The sequence below is a fragment of the Schistocerca nitens genome, chromosome 3 (assembly GCF_023898315.1).
Source record: "Schistocerca nitens isolate TAMUIC-IGC-003100 chromosome 3, iqSchNite1.1, whole genome shotgun sequence".
Taxonomy (NCBI): Eukaryota; Metazoa; Arthropoda; class Insecta; order Orthoptera; family Acrididae; genus Schistocerca; species Schistocerca nitens.
The window spans coordinates 253,293,562-253,309,292 of NC_064616.1; the positions used below are offsets into that span (position 1 = coordinate 253,293,562).

The 15,731-nt window shown below is 42.5% G+C and overlaps 1 protein-coding gene across 1 annotated transcript in view; it reads left to right on the plus strand.

Moving 5' to 3' along the window:
* The window catches only part of LOC126248217 (aquaporin AQPAn.G), a 184,477-nt gene that overhangs the window by 150,709 nt on the left and 18,037 nt on the right, over positions 1-15,731 (plus strand). The window contains exon 5 of the mRNA XM_049949040.1: positions 1,617-1,697. Coding sequence (XP_049804997.1) covers positions 1,617-1,697 — 81 coding nt within the window. The remainder of the gene's footprint in view (positions 1-1,616; positions 1,698-15,731) is intronic.

Genomic DNA, 15,731 nt, shown 5'->3' on the forward strand with positions numbered 1-15,731 from the left:
GAATTTTATTACATGCTAATACGTAATCATAGAAACTATCGAAATTAGCCAGAGTGCTACGCTGTTTTAATTCCAGTTGGTTATTCCACGTGAATTGTGCGTTTCTTTTTATGGCTAAAAGTTTCCACATTCTCTGATATATTCAAAATGTGGCTTTTTTCTTTTTTCTGAAGTACTTTTAAATTTTATGAAGGGCTTGTGATGCTGTGGCCCTAAGTGCGTAAGTGCGCTGTTAAGCAAATCGCGGGTTATTTAAGTTAAGGTGTTCCTGAAATCTTCGCCGAAACGACCTACCGGTTTGTCCTATATATTTCTTAGGACAATGATTGCATGTAGTACAGTATACACCCACTCCATTATATTTATTCATCAAAGCTTTTTCCCTGTGTCTGAGTTTTCTGACTACATCTGAAAATGTAAAATGCACTGGAATAATGTTTTTGGATTTCATACGTCTGCCAGTTTTTTCGGATATTGCATCCAGATATGGTATTCTACAAAAAATATAGTCTTACTTTGTCTGCTCGGCTGGTCTAAGCGTTATAAAAGCTGCCTCTAATCCGCTATGGAAAGGAAGATTTTTCTTTTTCAATATACTTACGTTAACAAATTCTGGATCGTAACCATTTTGTACGCTATATACTGTATAACCTTATATTCAGCCACTTGAGCTTCTCTTGTAAGGAGCACTTCATACATACCATTTAACATGGCTCGGTATGCTGCTGATTTATATTTCATTGGGTGACATGTCTGCCTGTGTATAACAAGATCTGTCGTGGCTCGCTTTCGGTAAATAACGAAGCCCATATTCGCATTTTTTACGGTAACTTGAAGGTTCAAAAACGGTAAAGTGTCATTCTCAGTGCACTGCCCAGTGAACTGTATCCTTTGGTTCAAACTATTTAGATCCCGAAGAAACTGGTCACTTACAACGTTATTATCTTAACAGAATACAAAAACATCATTAACTTATCTATTCCATTAGATTAATCTTGTAGCAACTTGAGGGAATTTTGTCATTAATTCTTGCTCAAAGTTGGTCATAAAAATACTTGCCAAGCAATAGGCGAGTGGAGAGTTCATGGCTAAGCCTTCTTGTTGTGAATAAAAATCATCCCAGAATTTAAAATAATTAAAAGGTAAAACAATTTTTAATACAGCCAGCATTTCTTCCACCTTCTTAGATGATCTCTTCGAAAAGGTACTCAGATTCTCGGCTACAATACTTTGCATCTGAACAGTAGGTATACATGTTACTGGCGTCACATGTGATCATACGTGTGGTTGGCGGTATGATTACATACTGCAAATTGTTTATAAGCTGTTTCATATTTTTTATACTTTGGAATAGTAAATACACAAAAATTTGTGTGTGTAAATAACAGCCAACATTCTGAATTCCACAGGTAGATGGATCTAAGGAAACGTGAATGACGTAATTTAGTGCTTACAAGACCAATTTCGTGGTTCTTGTTTTGCATTTAGATCCCGGTGTTCTGTTAAAGAGAAAAGAGTATAGTTTCTGCTCGAAGCTACGCTAAACAGAGCGATAAACATGTGACAATCCTGACAAGCATGAGCGGCGTGTTGACATGAGTGTGTTTTGTTTGCAGATCCAGTACACCGGCGCCAGCATGAACCCAGCGCGGACGTTCGGCCCGGCAGTCATCACCAGCTACTGGGACAACCATTGGGTACGTATACACTTGTGGAAAACGTATTTCTCCTGTTTCCTAATCCTAGAACTAAGCTCTTGGAAAATAAGAAAAAGAACGAAAAGCGATAATGAAACATTGTACAGATCGACGAACCGGGGTATACACGACACTGAGCACTGAGCCGTGTTTTACTGGCGTGAGAGACAGAGCGACAGGTTACTCACAAGGGAAATTCCCTATTTCAGCACTCCCCCCCCCCCCCCTCCTCACATTTATTGGTAAAATGACCCAATGGATAGTCGGTCAAAAACTGAACACAGATCACGCATGAAGACAGGAAGAAGGTATAGTGAACTGTGAAAAAAGAAGCAAAATAGAAACATTAAAAGGTCCAAACTCAAGATATGCAACATCGTGCAAATTTGAGTAGCCACGGCGTCGTTGTTATGTGGTCACGACGTTGGGTTGTGAAGAGAGAGATCCGTGTTTAAACCTCCATGGTGCCCTTTTTCTCACAAAATTGTGAACTGTCCGTCCCGTCATCGACGTATCTGTTCGCTGTATTCAAATTTCTGTCTGTGTCGTGGTGTAACGTCCGTTTGCAACAGCGAGAGGTAAGGAGGAGACCTGCAGACGTACATAAATCCTATTTTTTCTACACAAGTACCATATGTTATGAACTTTGCGTTCCAATTTGGAAGTTTTGACTCTAGAATTCCTTTGTTGTAACATAGTTCACAGTCTATGCAGCATCTCGCCTGCTTTCACTATTCATCATATTTACTTGCGACGGTAATACATTCTTACCAAATGACTCATATTCTACGAGAACGAATGTATAGTATAACAATTGCCAAGACTACAAAATGAGAACAGATACGTCAATGACAGGATGGGAAATTCATAATTTTGCGAAAAAAAAGGGGGGGGAGGGAGGTTTGAACACGTAAACACGTATCGTCCGCTTTGCAGTCCAACACCCTGACCACGCAGAGGAGGTGCGAATGGGAGATTCCCTTGTCAGAGCGAACTGAAGAGTGGTATAGTCAATATTATTCTCCTTCGTGAAGAGGTAAGTCGAATGTATAAAGAACTATAAGAACAACGACATATATGGAGTGTCGAAGCCTGGAGAGAGAGAGAGAGAGAGAGAGAGAGAGAGAGAGAGAGAGAGAGAGAGAGGAATGAGGGAACACGCAGTTTAATTGAACAACTATATTACAGGTAAAATACGGAACGCTGTTCCTGAACCCGAATAATTTCGTTGGTTTAGAATACCCAACAGTAATGATCGATAGCTCAACCAAAGACAAAAGAAGTGCGCATCGCTGCCGTCTAAGTTCACTGACATCGAACATTCATTCATAAGCATGTAATTGTTAACTACCACAGATGAAGCCTCCCAGCAGTGCTGGTGGTCATTTTCGGATTTCACATAGTCGTAATTTTAATTTTTAGGCATAATTATGCAATAATTACAGTAACATAGTCTATTTCCTTCAAAGTAGTTTGTAATTACGTTTCTAATATTTTCCTATGAATGCAGTTGTCTTGTAAGGTCTTATAAGTGAAGACATTCAGGTTCGTTGCTGAGACATTCATTTGGAAACAAAATTTATAATTGAAAAATAGTTCTGGTTACAACAATAGAAATGCTGTCAGGTTATCACTTACTATATTTTGTGTTAGGATAATTGTATTTCGACAGTGACTTTACATTTACATTAAAATCGAAGATATCACACTGTTGAGACTAAAAATGGACTGTCATTTCTGAGCTGAGGCGCTGAAATGTGCCTCGTTTCCTTGTGCACATAAATCAAGAAGATGGAAAGGAGCTAAAATTATATCAGTGTGACAGCAGAACTGTTTATTATTCTTGAATAACGATGACAAAACCAGCGGCTGTACTTGAATCTAACGTCGTTAATTTTTTTTAAAAGCATGCTATCAGTTTCGTCACCATGTGGCATCTTTAAAAAAGAATAAACGACGTTTGATTCAAATACAGCCGCTGGTTTTGTCATCATTATTCAAGTACTACGTGCTGGCTGCAGTCCCTGCCGGCTGCAGTTCCACTTCATGGAGTACCAGGGGCTGTTTATTATTCCGTCCAGTGAGAAGAACTTACAAGTGGAGCTTAGACAAAACCTCTTCCAGCAATCTCAACACTTGATTGGTGACTTATCTGTCACTGACGGAAGAGTTAACTGGGTGCTAGCTGTTATCTATGGGATATTAGGCCGCTTACTGCATTTAACACCACTTCTGCTAGATTTCCATTCCGCTTATAGCACCATAATATTAGAACAGATAAATCTGCAGCGCAGCTTTTCGTAGATGGGTATATCTGAAGTGAAATCTGTTTGTGAAGAACACGTCTGTCATAAATCTGAAACATTAGTGAGCTAGGGAGAGCTGACGTGAAACTTTTGAAGAAATAGCTGTTTTCCCAATTCTCTATAAACCGCTTTGGCAGCAGCATTGGGAATGTACAGAGAAAGAAACTATCTTCTCGTGGCGTCATGTGGCTGCATCTCAGGGCGTAAGCATAAAGGCTTGGAACGTCTGAGAGAGGGCTAAAGACCTGCAGTGAAATATGTCACCACTTTAAAAGTAGCATTCGTTGTAGAGTTACAGTGTGGGCCTTAGTTTGAAAATTTCCATAATGCTGGTAATATTCATTCACAGTCGTGTAGTAGAACTGTCACAAAGTTGCCAATTTTAATTACCTTATATCGCAGAGTGAGAGAAGAAAAGTGGAAATAATATGAATTGTGACTAAACATACGGCGACGTGCTGCAACTGTTAAACTGAAGCTGTATGGGAAGCCTAGAAATATTCCGTAATATCTCGTCGAAATTTTTATTGTAATAATTGGTTTCATCAGAATAATTAAACGTTAGTGTCTGCCTCCTTAGCAGAGTGGTCAGCTTGTCTAACTGATTTACTCCTGGCCCGGGTTAGATTCTTGGCCGGAGCTTTTCTCCCCTCGGGGACTGGATGTTTTGTTCTTCTCATGATCATTCCATCATCATCGATACACTAGTCGTCCCGGCCATCCTTGCCATACGATCACTTCATTTCGTTAAAAGTTAGTCTTGAAGGACAACGTTTATTATATCCAATTCTTACTGGAACCAGTTTTAGAGTCAGACATTCAGATTTAATGCATGTCCATTAACTGAAGTGACACATGTGTGCAGTAGTTAATGAAAGGAAAGTTAGTGAGCAACACTCCCTCCATGTTGATTAAGATTTTCCATTGTTTCCGTAAATCAAATACGTTGAAAGCTGCGATGAATACTTAACCACGCGATGTTCGAGAGCTGCCTACAACATTCTTCCAACTTAGTACGTACCCGCCTCTAATGACTTCCCTGTCTACCTTCCTCTCCTTTTGGGGGATTTTTCGTAGGTACTAGTAGTCAAGAGTACGATGAAACGAAATTTTGAAAAAGAAAACCACCATGTACCACAGCTCAAGAAGAAACCAAATATATTTATTTCTATTTATTTACTTTTTTATCTTGGGAAATTGAGAACCATCTGGCTCTCTCCAGCATCTAACCAGGCATCCTATATGTTTTGCATAACATTTATCACGACGCACATGTAATAAGAGGTCTTACTTCTTATGTAGAATCCAACACTTGGAAATAATTTGACATAAATAATGGAAACAATAGCAGTTACATAAGGGTAAAACACAGATTATATTCGTTCGTTAAAAGTACAACAAAGATAAATTACAGTCAGATTGGTTTAAACTGTGAGCACTGGTAGGGATGGAAGTGGAAACGGGGTGGGAGAGGGACAGAAGAGGAACTTTATAGAACACAAATAAAGCAAGTAACGTGGATGGCTGACAAACGAAGAGGAATAGGAGTGTAACTGACAGAAAATGAAAACATTTACTGCTTGTCAGAAACAACTGGTCATATACAGGGTGGCCAGAATCAGTCAGAAAAGCTGTAAGGGTGTTGCAGAGTAGGCTGTGCTGATGAATAACTGTTAAGAAAAAAAATCGATGCTTTGCATCGTTTCCGAGATACGAGGATAATCCCAAATCTAATGTCTCCTATTTTAATATAAGTACGTAGACCTGTTTATTTCGGCAATGGTTTATATCAGTTTACACTTTGAACATTTAGCTATTTTACGACATAATCACCATTTCTGTCGATGCATTTTTGTAGACGCTGTGGCGCTTTTTGTATGCCCATGTCATACCAGCTTGCCGCCATGCTGTCCAGAAAGTCATGAACCTCTTCTTTCACCTTGTAGTCGGAGCTAAATCGCTTTTCCGGCCAATTGTTCTTTTAACTTAGGGAACAGGTGATAGTCACTGGGCGCCAAGTCAGGACTATAGGGTGGGTGGGTGATTATGTTCCACTGAAACTGTTGCAGGAGAGCAACGGTTTGCCGAGCGATGTGTGGGCATGCGTTGTCATGGAGAATGTGTACGCCCTTGCTCATCATTCATATTCTCCGGTTCTGAATTGCCCGTTTGAGTTTTTTCAGGGTCCCACAGCACCTGTTAGAGATCATCCAGGGTGATCCGCCGATCTTCGCGCATGCTTTGCTCAACCTTCAACATCGTCTCCTCAGAAATTGACGGTCTCTCGCTCCTATGTTCGTCGTGAATTTCGATCCGACCAGATGCAAACTCTCTACACCACTTACGAATATTTTTGACATCTATGCACGACTCACCTCACACTTCCGTCAATTGGCGATGGATTTCAATTGGTGCAGTGCCCTTTGCGTTCAACAACCGAATAAATGCGCGCAATTCGCACTTGACGGTAACATCCAACGTGAGCTCCATTCTCAACGACTGCCAAGCCAAGACTGAGCGCCTCAGCGCGGGTGTGCATGTTTACACACAGTGCGTGAATCACTCTTCATAACAGTGTGACCAACTGACACACAAACAGAGTTCTATACCTATAAAAAATAGGAGACCTTACTATTGGGATTACTCTCGTAATTAGCATTGAAGTTAACCGATCAGGCCGTTGCCTGCGCAAATTCATGCGCCCCGCCAGAGACGGTGTCAGCAAACGTGTTCTGTGTTTGGTTTCCTAAAACCGAACAAGAGAGCGATGGAAAAATAAGACATGCGACGGTAGTAAGAATCGAACCCGAGCCAAAGTCTGCGCAGTCTCGTGCACAGTCATCAACACTATGAGAACAACTTACACGGATTGTATCTGGTGGGCCGCTTCAATTTGGGCGTTTAACGGCCTCATCGGCTAACTTCAATGCTAATTATCCCGGAAACGGCGAAAAATATAGAATTTTTTCTTAACAATTATTTTTCAGCACAATCTACCGTGCTACACCCTTACAAGCTTTCCGGGCTGTTTCTGACCAGCCTGTATGTTAACTTTTAAGGAAAATTTGACTTTGACAAAAGGAATGCTTCAGATGCTTATTAAACTCAATAAACTATTGTATTGTCAGCAGAGTGCAAGGCAGCAAATTCCAGAGGTGAACAGCAGCAACAGAGAAAGAACTGTTTTATTGATGAGCTCAGCTGGAGTACTAGATAAGTGAGATCGTGTGTTGCGATTATGATGACATAATTGGTACTTCATTTCTGATATGAGATGCATGCGCACTAAACAGCAGGTGAAGTAGACATAGCACATGGTAGTTAGGTAACTTGTCTGAGCACCATGATGTTAACTGGGCGTGTGATGAACTGACATGGTCAAAGAGACGGATGTTGTAGGGGTGACTCACGTAAGCTCTAACCGTGTAGGGCTTTTGCTAGTCGTGCAGTATGGGACTACACCAAAATAGTGGAGGTACACAGAAATAATTCTTGCACAAGCTTACATCACACTCTTCAACTTGGAAACTGTGGAATCACGGAGCGTAATAACTGTAAAGGGAGAATAATTCTTCAAAACAGTAAGCAGTTTCACACGGATGTTGGTTGCAGCAGTCACGCACATATGAAGAAGCTTTCACAGGTTAGACTTGCGTGGAGGACAGCATCAAACTAGTCTTTGGACCTAAGACCACAACAACAACAAACAATAACAACAGCAGTAACAACAACAACATAGAGGCAAGCGGAAATCAACCTACACGTAGCGACATTATTTTCTTTCCAGCTGAGATTCTCATCCAAAGTTACAGACATATTTTTCATTTTTTAGTGACGTTCTCCATGCTTTAGAGAAGATAACAGAACAATGTTGTCGAACTGACGAAAATTCGCCAATTAACTTCCTGATAATTAGTCGTGAAGAGTAATCTTCCACCAGTCAGACTACGACCATCCTTAACCTTTACGTGGCAGGCGTTAGTCCGTGAAATGAATGATTTCACATTTTCAAGTCCATATACGAATACAACCTCATGGCAGCCTATTTCTTTCGTCTTTTTGCACGTTGTCTGAAATAAAATTTATTGTCTATAATTCCTTCCAGATGAAATAGTGTGAGGTGGAAGGCCTCATAGAATGATATCTACATGACCGGTTTAGAGTTCAATGGGTGGACTTGACTTGATATGGTCCAGTTCGTGGTATGCCAGTGCCTTTGTATGGCATTAAATTTACCAGGCCAGTCATATGAGAACGACCCTTAAACAAATGTACACCTTTTAAAGTCTGCACTTCGTGGATCAGACAAGTAGCAGGGGCGTATCACGTATTTATAATGAAATATATAAAACAAGCAAAACATTTTCTTCACACTTTTAGCTGAAGTATTCGAAATGTAATCTAATAAGGCAATCGCAGTTTCAAAAGTATATCTGAATCCTGAACTATTACGTAGTGACAGCATATCGAATCACTTGTTAATTTTCTAAAATGTTCGCGTTAAGTGAAAGTTTATCCATGTAATCTTAGAAACACACAAAAACATTTTTTTCCCAAAAATGCTTACGCACTTGAATCCTAGAAATCCCCACTACCACCGTCCATTCCAAAATCCAACTTGATACCTAGTGAAGGTTTACAGTACTTGTGCTAGACATGAGAAATACCACTTGCATGAACATTATGTTCGTCACTGAACACATTGCGATGACATTCATCAACAGTCCATGCTTCCCAGTCAAGCACTCCAAATGTTTAAAGAGAGCTTACGCTTAGTGCGGGGGTACACATAATGCTAAAGGGAGTCCATTATTTGTTCCCGGTCGGCAGGCGCAGGTGAAGAGGAGTTGCGACGTACTTGGTCCACTTTCGACGGCCATCCCTTGTGGTCGTCAGATGTGGTCGATCGGAATGTTGACAACGAGTTTACCTGCGTTCGCGTTCCCACTGTAACCGTCACCACCCTTCTATAACATGAAGTAGATTCATTAATTCAGGAGCAAGTTGAAGTTTGGGCGGCTGGTCACAATTACACAGTACATGGCACGCTGAGATAATGACGCACTGCACAGAGAGGTAGCAACGGCAGAATTTAAGTAAACAGTTTTCATAGTACTCGTGTGTTATTGTTCTTCGTTGTTGTCGAAATTTGTAAGCTCGTAATACATGTCCATGGTAGATTCTGAAATGCTCGGCTTCATTTTCGTAAATGGTTCAAAATGGCTCTGAGCAATATGGGACTTAATATCCGTGGTCATCAGTCCCTTACAACTTAGAACTACTGAAACCTAACTAACCTAAGGACATCACACACATCCATACCGGAGGCAGGATTCGAACCTGCGACCGTAGCGGTCACGCGGTTCCAGACTAAAGCGCCTAGAACCGCTGGGCCACAACGACCGGCTCATTTTCGTAAATGCTATGAACACTGGTTCAGTTTCTGTTGTGGAATAGATTTATTTATGGTTATTTAACTTCACAGTACAATTAAGTTCACCCTCCATGTTAACGCAACACATACATAACTCGTATTCCACACTCTTACTGAAGAAGAACAGAGATTTACTTATGACAACATGTAGCAAGGAAAATACTATCGCATGTTGATCTATTTATGCAAAATCATATTTGGAACATACATTACAAAAACAGACAACAACTAATTGTTTATCAGTGCCTATCTTTTTAAGAAGTCCATAACAATCATAGTAATTATATAAACTGCTTATATATGTAGACTTTTATACATTTTCGTGTAGCTCTTTGGTAGTGAACTTCTGGGTTTTTATTCTTTAACCTGGGAATCAGTCATTTCATACTATTCAAGACCGGTTAGTGCATTTTATCTCACCATAAACCGTTTTATTACACCATACAGTCCAACATCAGGCTACTGTCACATCCGAAAAAACTATACTTGCAAAGATTTGTTATTGGAATTCATGAGCGTGGTTGTTATTCCGTATGACGTTAAGCTTTTTAATGTCATGTGGTGTCTTCAGGGGACAGTTATGCGCAAAAGTGAAACCCAATTGTAATTATCTTAAGTTTTTTCATTGCCAGATCTGATTGAAAGAGGTACCCGAGTACTCCGTGAGAAACAGAAGGAAACTGGGCAGATTGTGTAGGTATAATATTCAACTAGTCGCTTTTTGAGTTTCTTACGATTTATTGAACCATTAACTAGTTTTCGAGCCAGTGTAGGCTCAGATGGAGCCAGGGTTGTGGCGCTGGAGGAAATAACGGAAATTTCGGTATAAGTTAATGAAATGTTTATGGAACTAAAAGATAGATATATTTGAAGATATACAGGATGGTCAGAAAATGTTTGAAACGCTTGTAGGTACGTTGCGGGGCAGGTAGTACTGAGAAATAAAAAAATTCGACACGTTGCGCCGTTTCCTAGTTATTTAGCATTGAAGTTAGCCAATCAGGTCGTCGCGCGCGCAAATTCAAGTTTCAGCTAACCAAACAAAGTACTCGTTGAGCAACACCGTTCTGGCAGGCCGCTTGACTGTGAGCGCGCGAGGACCCGCTTAGCTAACTAATTCTTAATGTCTTAGTAACACCACCCCTGCAACATCCCTAAAAGCGTTTCACACATTTTCTGACCACCCTGCACACATTGCTCAGACTCACGGTATCTATGAAAAAATCATATTCATAAACATCTGATTTAAATCACAGTTACAGTTCGTCATTCACAATGGATATAACGAGTAGGAGGAAACATCTAGATACATAAAAACCAACTGTTATGCTTCTGTGAATGATGCCGCTGCGTACTTTGAGAGTGAACACGGAAATTCATTTCAAAATTGTGAAAGGAAACGTCTCCACTGCTACTCAAGCAAACGATCTGTGCAAACCACGCACCATACTTCCGTTCTGCGCTGTTCTGTTACTAAACTTGCAGCAGACATCAAAGTCTTCAGTATCACTAATTTTTTTTTCGCTGCACATTAACCACTTAGCGGTTAACCTAGGTTGTCATGACAGACTTTTCACAATTGACGCTGTTGTCTATGAGGAAATGCTTTGAAGCAGTATTCACTCGGTTCGTAATAGATTGTCAGCTTGATGCAATGAATAACTCTAAGTTATGCAACTCACAAACGTGAAAGTGTAAGGATATGTATTCAGTATTAGGTTAGGTAAATAGCAGGCTGCGGTTTATTATTTGATGTTGGGAAACAGTAAATTGTCTACAAAACATCTAGTTTACACCAGTGATCGAAAATAATTAGCTTAATAGCACGTTGGTCCACCTTTGGCACGCAACACAGCTGCGATTCTGTGTGATGTGGATTCCACAAGTCGTTGGTAAGTTTCCGGAGGTATGTTGCACGAGATGCCTACGCACAGGAAACGCAGTCCCCGTAAATTACAGACCGGTGCTTCGTATTCGCAGAGCTGGCACCCGAAAGCGTCCAAGATGTATTCCATCACGGACAGATCAGCTGACTCTGGTGATTGACGTGAGTTCACTATCATGTTCCTCAAACCACGGAAACACGATTCCGGACTTGTGACACGGACAGTTACCCTGCTGCAAGTTGCCTTCGCCATCTGGAAAGTCATCGAGTATGAACGGATGCAAGTGATTCTGCAGTCATGTTCACACAGTCCACATCCGTTATGGTGTCTTCAATTGCCCACACATCCTATTGAAACCAAGGTAAATATCTCCCATATCATAATACTGCTCCTGCTAGCTTTCGTTCATGGAGCGGAGCTTTATTTGGGCAACCTTTCACCTGGATGACAGCGTATTCGGGTGCGATCATCGACCTCGTGTGACAAGAAACATGATTCGCCCAACCAGGTGACATGTTTCCTTTCAATCACTGTTCAATCCCGCTTCCATAACTGAGGTCGCTAATGCACGTCCGTGCGGTTGGGCTCGACTCGGAGGCAAGCTGGTTCGAATCCCGGTGGTAGAAGAAATTTTCGACATCAGCTTCTGGCGGCCGAAGGGAGGAGAGGTAGTGGTGTGATATTTTTGCTCACCAATTAAATAGCAAGCCTCTCCGCAATCTCTCATGTGACACTTTTGATGGTGATCCGTCCGTCTGATGGGGACGTTAAGGTCGGTTGCCCCTTTGGTGCTATTCGAAAGGAGTAGGCTATGAGCTGACACCAGATTTCACCCCGTCCCTTGTCTTATCATCACTATAATACAAGACAGGCATCACATTACACTATACACTCACCTACACTCTGCAACTACTCCGACAGAAAAAAAGTCGCAAGACCAAGAAGGAGTCTTGAGACACAACAGGGTGTCGGTAGGCGTGTTCCTACATCTGAAAGATGTTTATTCACATTTCACACCAGTCACAAAAAACGGGCGCTGTTACTGTCATATGAGCATGCAAATCATGTTTGCTCTAAACACACGTCGTAACGATCGTGAACGTTACTTACCTTTGAGATTGGACGCGGTCAGTTGATGTTAGCCAAGAATGCCTTTAAGGCGACAAAGACGCTATTATCGACGCCTCACTGTAATTAAACGAGGTCGCGTAATAGGACTACGAAAAGCTGGATGTTCCTTCTGCTATACTCCAGGAAGACTTGGCAGTAATGTAGCCACTGCACGTGATTGCTGGCAGGAATGGTCGCGGGAATATGCGGTCGCAAGGAGACCCTGACTGCAAATTTGTACGTCAATCAGGTGATTCGATCTGTTGTGCTGCATTCATGACCAGTACTCCAGGGGGCGTTTTCCAACAGGATAACGCTCGTCCACATACCCCTGTTAGAACCCAATATGCTTTAATGAGGGTCAACATGTTACCCAGGCCTATCTATCACCAGATCTGTCTCCTGTCGAATACAAATGGGACATCATCGATCGCGATGATACCGTGTCCACTGAGATAGTAAATGATCATATCGTTGGGTCAACAAGGAAACACGCAGGGGTCGTATGCTGCGTAGCCTCAGCTTTAGCAGTGTGCACTGAACGGTGTGCTCAGAAACATTTGCTCCTGCTCCAGCACTGTACTCTGTCGTCAGATCTGTGGCAGATGGCCGCCTATTATATTTTATAGGGCAGATACGAAACCGACTTCAACGTTCTCTGATGAATCGTGACACCCAACTCCTTGTTGGCTACTCGTTGTTCCACCGTCCTTCAATAACGTTCCTTATATACGGCAGTAGGAAGCACACAGCCGACAACGTCCGCCGTTTCTGTGATGCTCGTTCCATGGCGCTGGGTTATAACAAACTGATCTTTGTCTTAGTCGCTTATGTCAGCGGATTTCCCCATTTACGGTCCTTATAGCTGTTGGAATGGCTTCCCAGTCGTCTCCGCCCCGCTTGTACAGGGTGAACATTAATAATACCGTCAAACTGCAGGGACGGATTCCTGACTGGAAATGCAGGAAAGAAGGTCCGCTGAATATGTGTCCAGAAATGCATCGTTGCCACGGTAGATGGCGCTGACGAATGAAAGTTCCTTTGACTACGTGCCGTGTGTTCCTTGTGAGTTGCAGGCTGCGTGATTGACGCAGCGTTCTGTAGGCAACAGAATGGTCCAGTATTCATGTCGGGAAAAGGTCGAGATCGTGTTTGTGTGCGACGAAGCAGATGGAAACGGTCGAGAGACAGCACGGGTACACCAAAACAACTACCCTCACAGGCACAAATACGATGTGCATTCAAGTTCTAAGGCCTCCGATTTTTTTTCTAATTAACTACTCACCCGAAATCGATGAAATTGGCGTTACTTCTCGACGTAATCGCCCTGCAGACGTACACATTTTTCTCAACGCTGACGCCATGATTCCATGGTAGCGGCGAAGGCTTCTTTAGGAGTCTGTTTTGATCACTGGAAAATCGCTGAGGCAATAGCAGCATGGCTGGTGAATGTGCGGCCACGGAGAGTGTCTTTCATTGTTGGAAAAAGCCAAAAGTCACTAGGAGCCAGGTCAGGTGAGTAGGGAGCATGAGGAATCTCTTCAAAGTTGTTATCACGAAGAAACTGTTGCGTAACGTTAGCTCGATGTGCGGGTGCGTTGTCTTGGTGAAACAGCACACGCGCAGCCCTTCCCGAACGTTTTTGTTGCAGTGCAGGAAGGAATTTGTTCTTCAAAACATTTTCGTAGGATGCACCTGTTACCGTAGTGCCCTTTGGAACGCAATGGGTAAGGATTACGCCCTCGCTGTCCCAGAACATGGACACCATCATTTTTTCAGCACTGGCGGTTACCCGAAATATTTTTGGTGGCAGTGAATCTGTGTGCTTCCATTGAGCTGACTGGCGCTTTGTTTCTGGATTGAAAAATGGCATCCACGTCTCATCCATTGTCACAACCGACGAAAAGAAAGTCCCATTCATGCTGTCGTTGCGCGTCAACATTGCTTGGCAACATGCCACACGGGCAGCCAAGTGGTCGTCCGTCAGCATTCGTGGCACCCACCTGGATGACACTTCTCGCATTTTCAGGTCGTCATGCAGGATTGTGTGCACAGAACCCACAGAAATTCCAACTCTGAAGGCGATCTGTTCAACAGTCATTCGGCGATCCTCCAAAACAATTCTCTCCACTTTCTCGATCATGTCGTCAGACCGGCTTGTGTGAGCCTGAGGTTGTTTCGGTTTGTTGTCACATGATGTTCTGCCTTCATTAAACTGTCGCACCCACGAACGCACTTTCGACACATCCATAACTCCATCACCACATGTCTCCTTCAACTGTCAATGAATTTCAGTTGGTTTCACACCACGCAAATTCAGAAAACGAATGATTGCACGCTGTTCAGGTAAGGAAAACGTCGCCATTTTAAGTATTTAAAACAGTTCTCATTCTCGCCGCTGGCGGTAAAATTCCATCTGCCGTACAGTGCTGCCATCTCTGGGACGTATTGACAATGAACGCGGCCTCATTTTAAAACAATGTGCATGTATCTATCTCTTTCCAGTCCGGAGAAAAAAAATTGGAGGCCTTAGAACTTGAATGCACCTCGTACATCACACATCCTTTTTGGACGTTTGTATGATCATGTGTCCTTACAAACAGACGTTCGCGTAGGAGGGGTGGCGGACTGTGTTCAAATGTTCAAATGTGTGTGAAATCTTATGGGACCTAACTGCTAAGGTCATCAGTCCCTAAGCTTACACACTACTAAACCTAAATTATCCCAAGGACAAACACACACACCCATGCCTGAGGGAGGTCTCGAACCTCCGCCGGGACCAGCCGTACAGTCCAAGACTGCAGCGCCGGAGACCGCTCGGCTAATCCCGGTCGGGTAATCCCGCGCGGCTATGTCGGACTGTGCGGACTGTACATACACCATATTTGGACGACCGAGTTCCATAGGATATTCAGACGAACCCTAGTACAAGCTCCAGGAAAGTGGCCCGCCAACATGGTGTACGATTATAGGTATCCTGCATGACAACCGCTACTATCTCTATCACCTGCAACGAGTGCGAGGATTATCAGCAGCAGATTTCCCTCTACAGATAAGATTTTGTCTATTGTTTTTGCATTATCACAGTTATTGGTTCTTTGTCGTCAGTCGTCTTTACCGACGAAGCAACCTTTACCAAAACTGCCATCATCAATCCGCATAATCGTCATCTGTGGATTACAGACAATCCTCGGCGAATGGCGAGGAGTCTCATCAGCATCGGTTCAGCATCAGTGTGTGGGCAGGGATTCATGGGCACTAAGTAATTGTTCCGAATATTATTTTACAATGCCTCGAC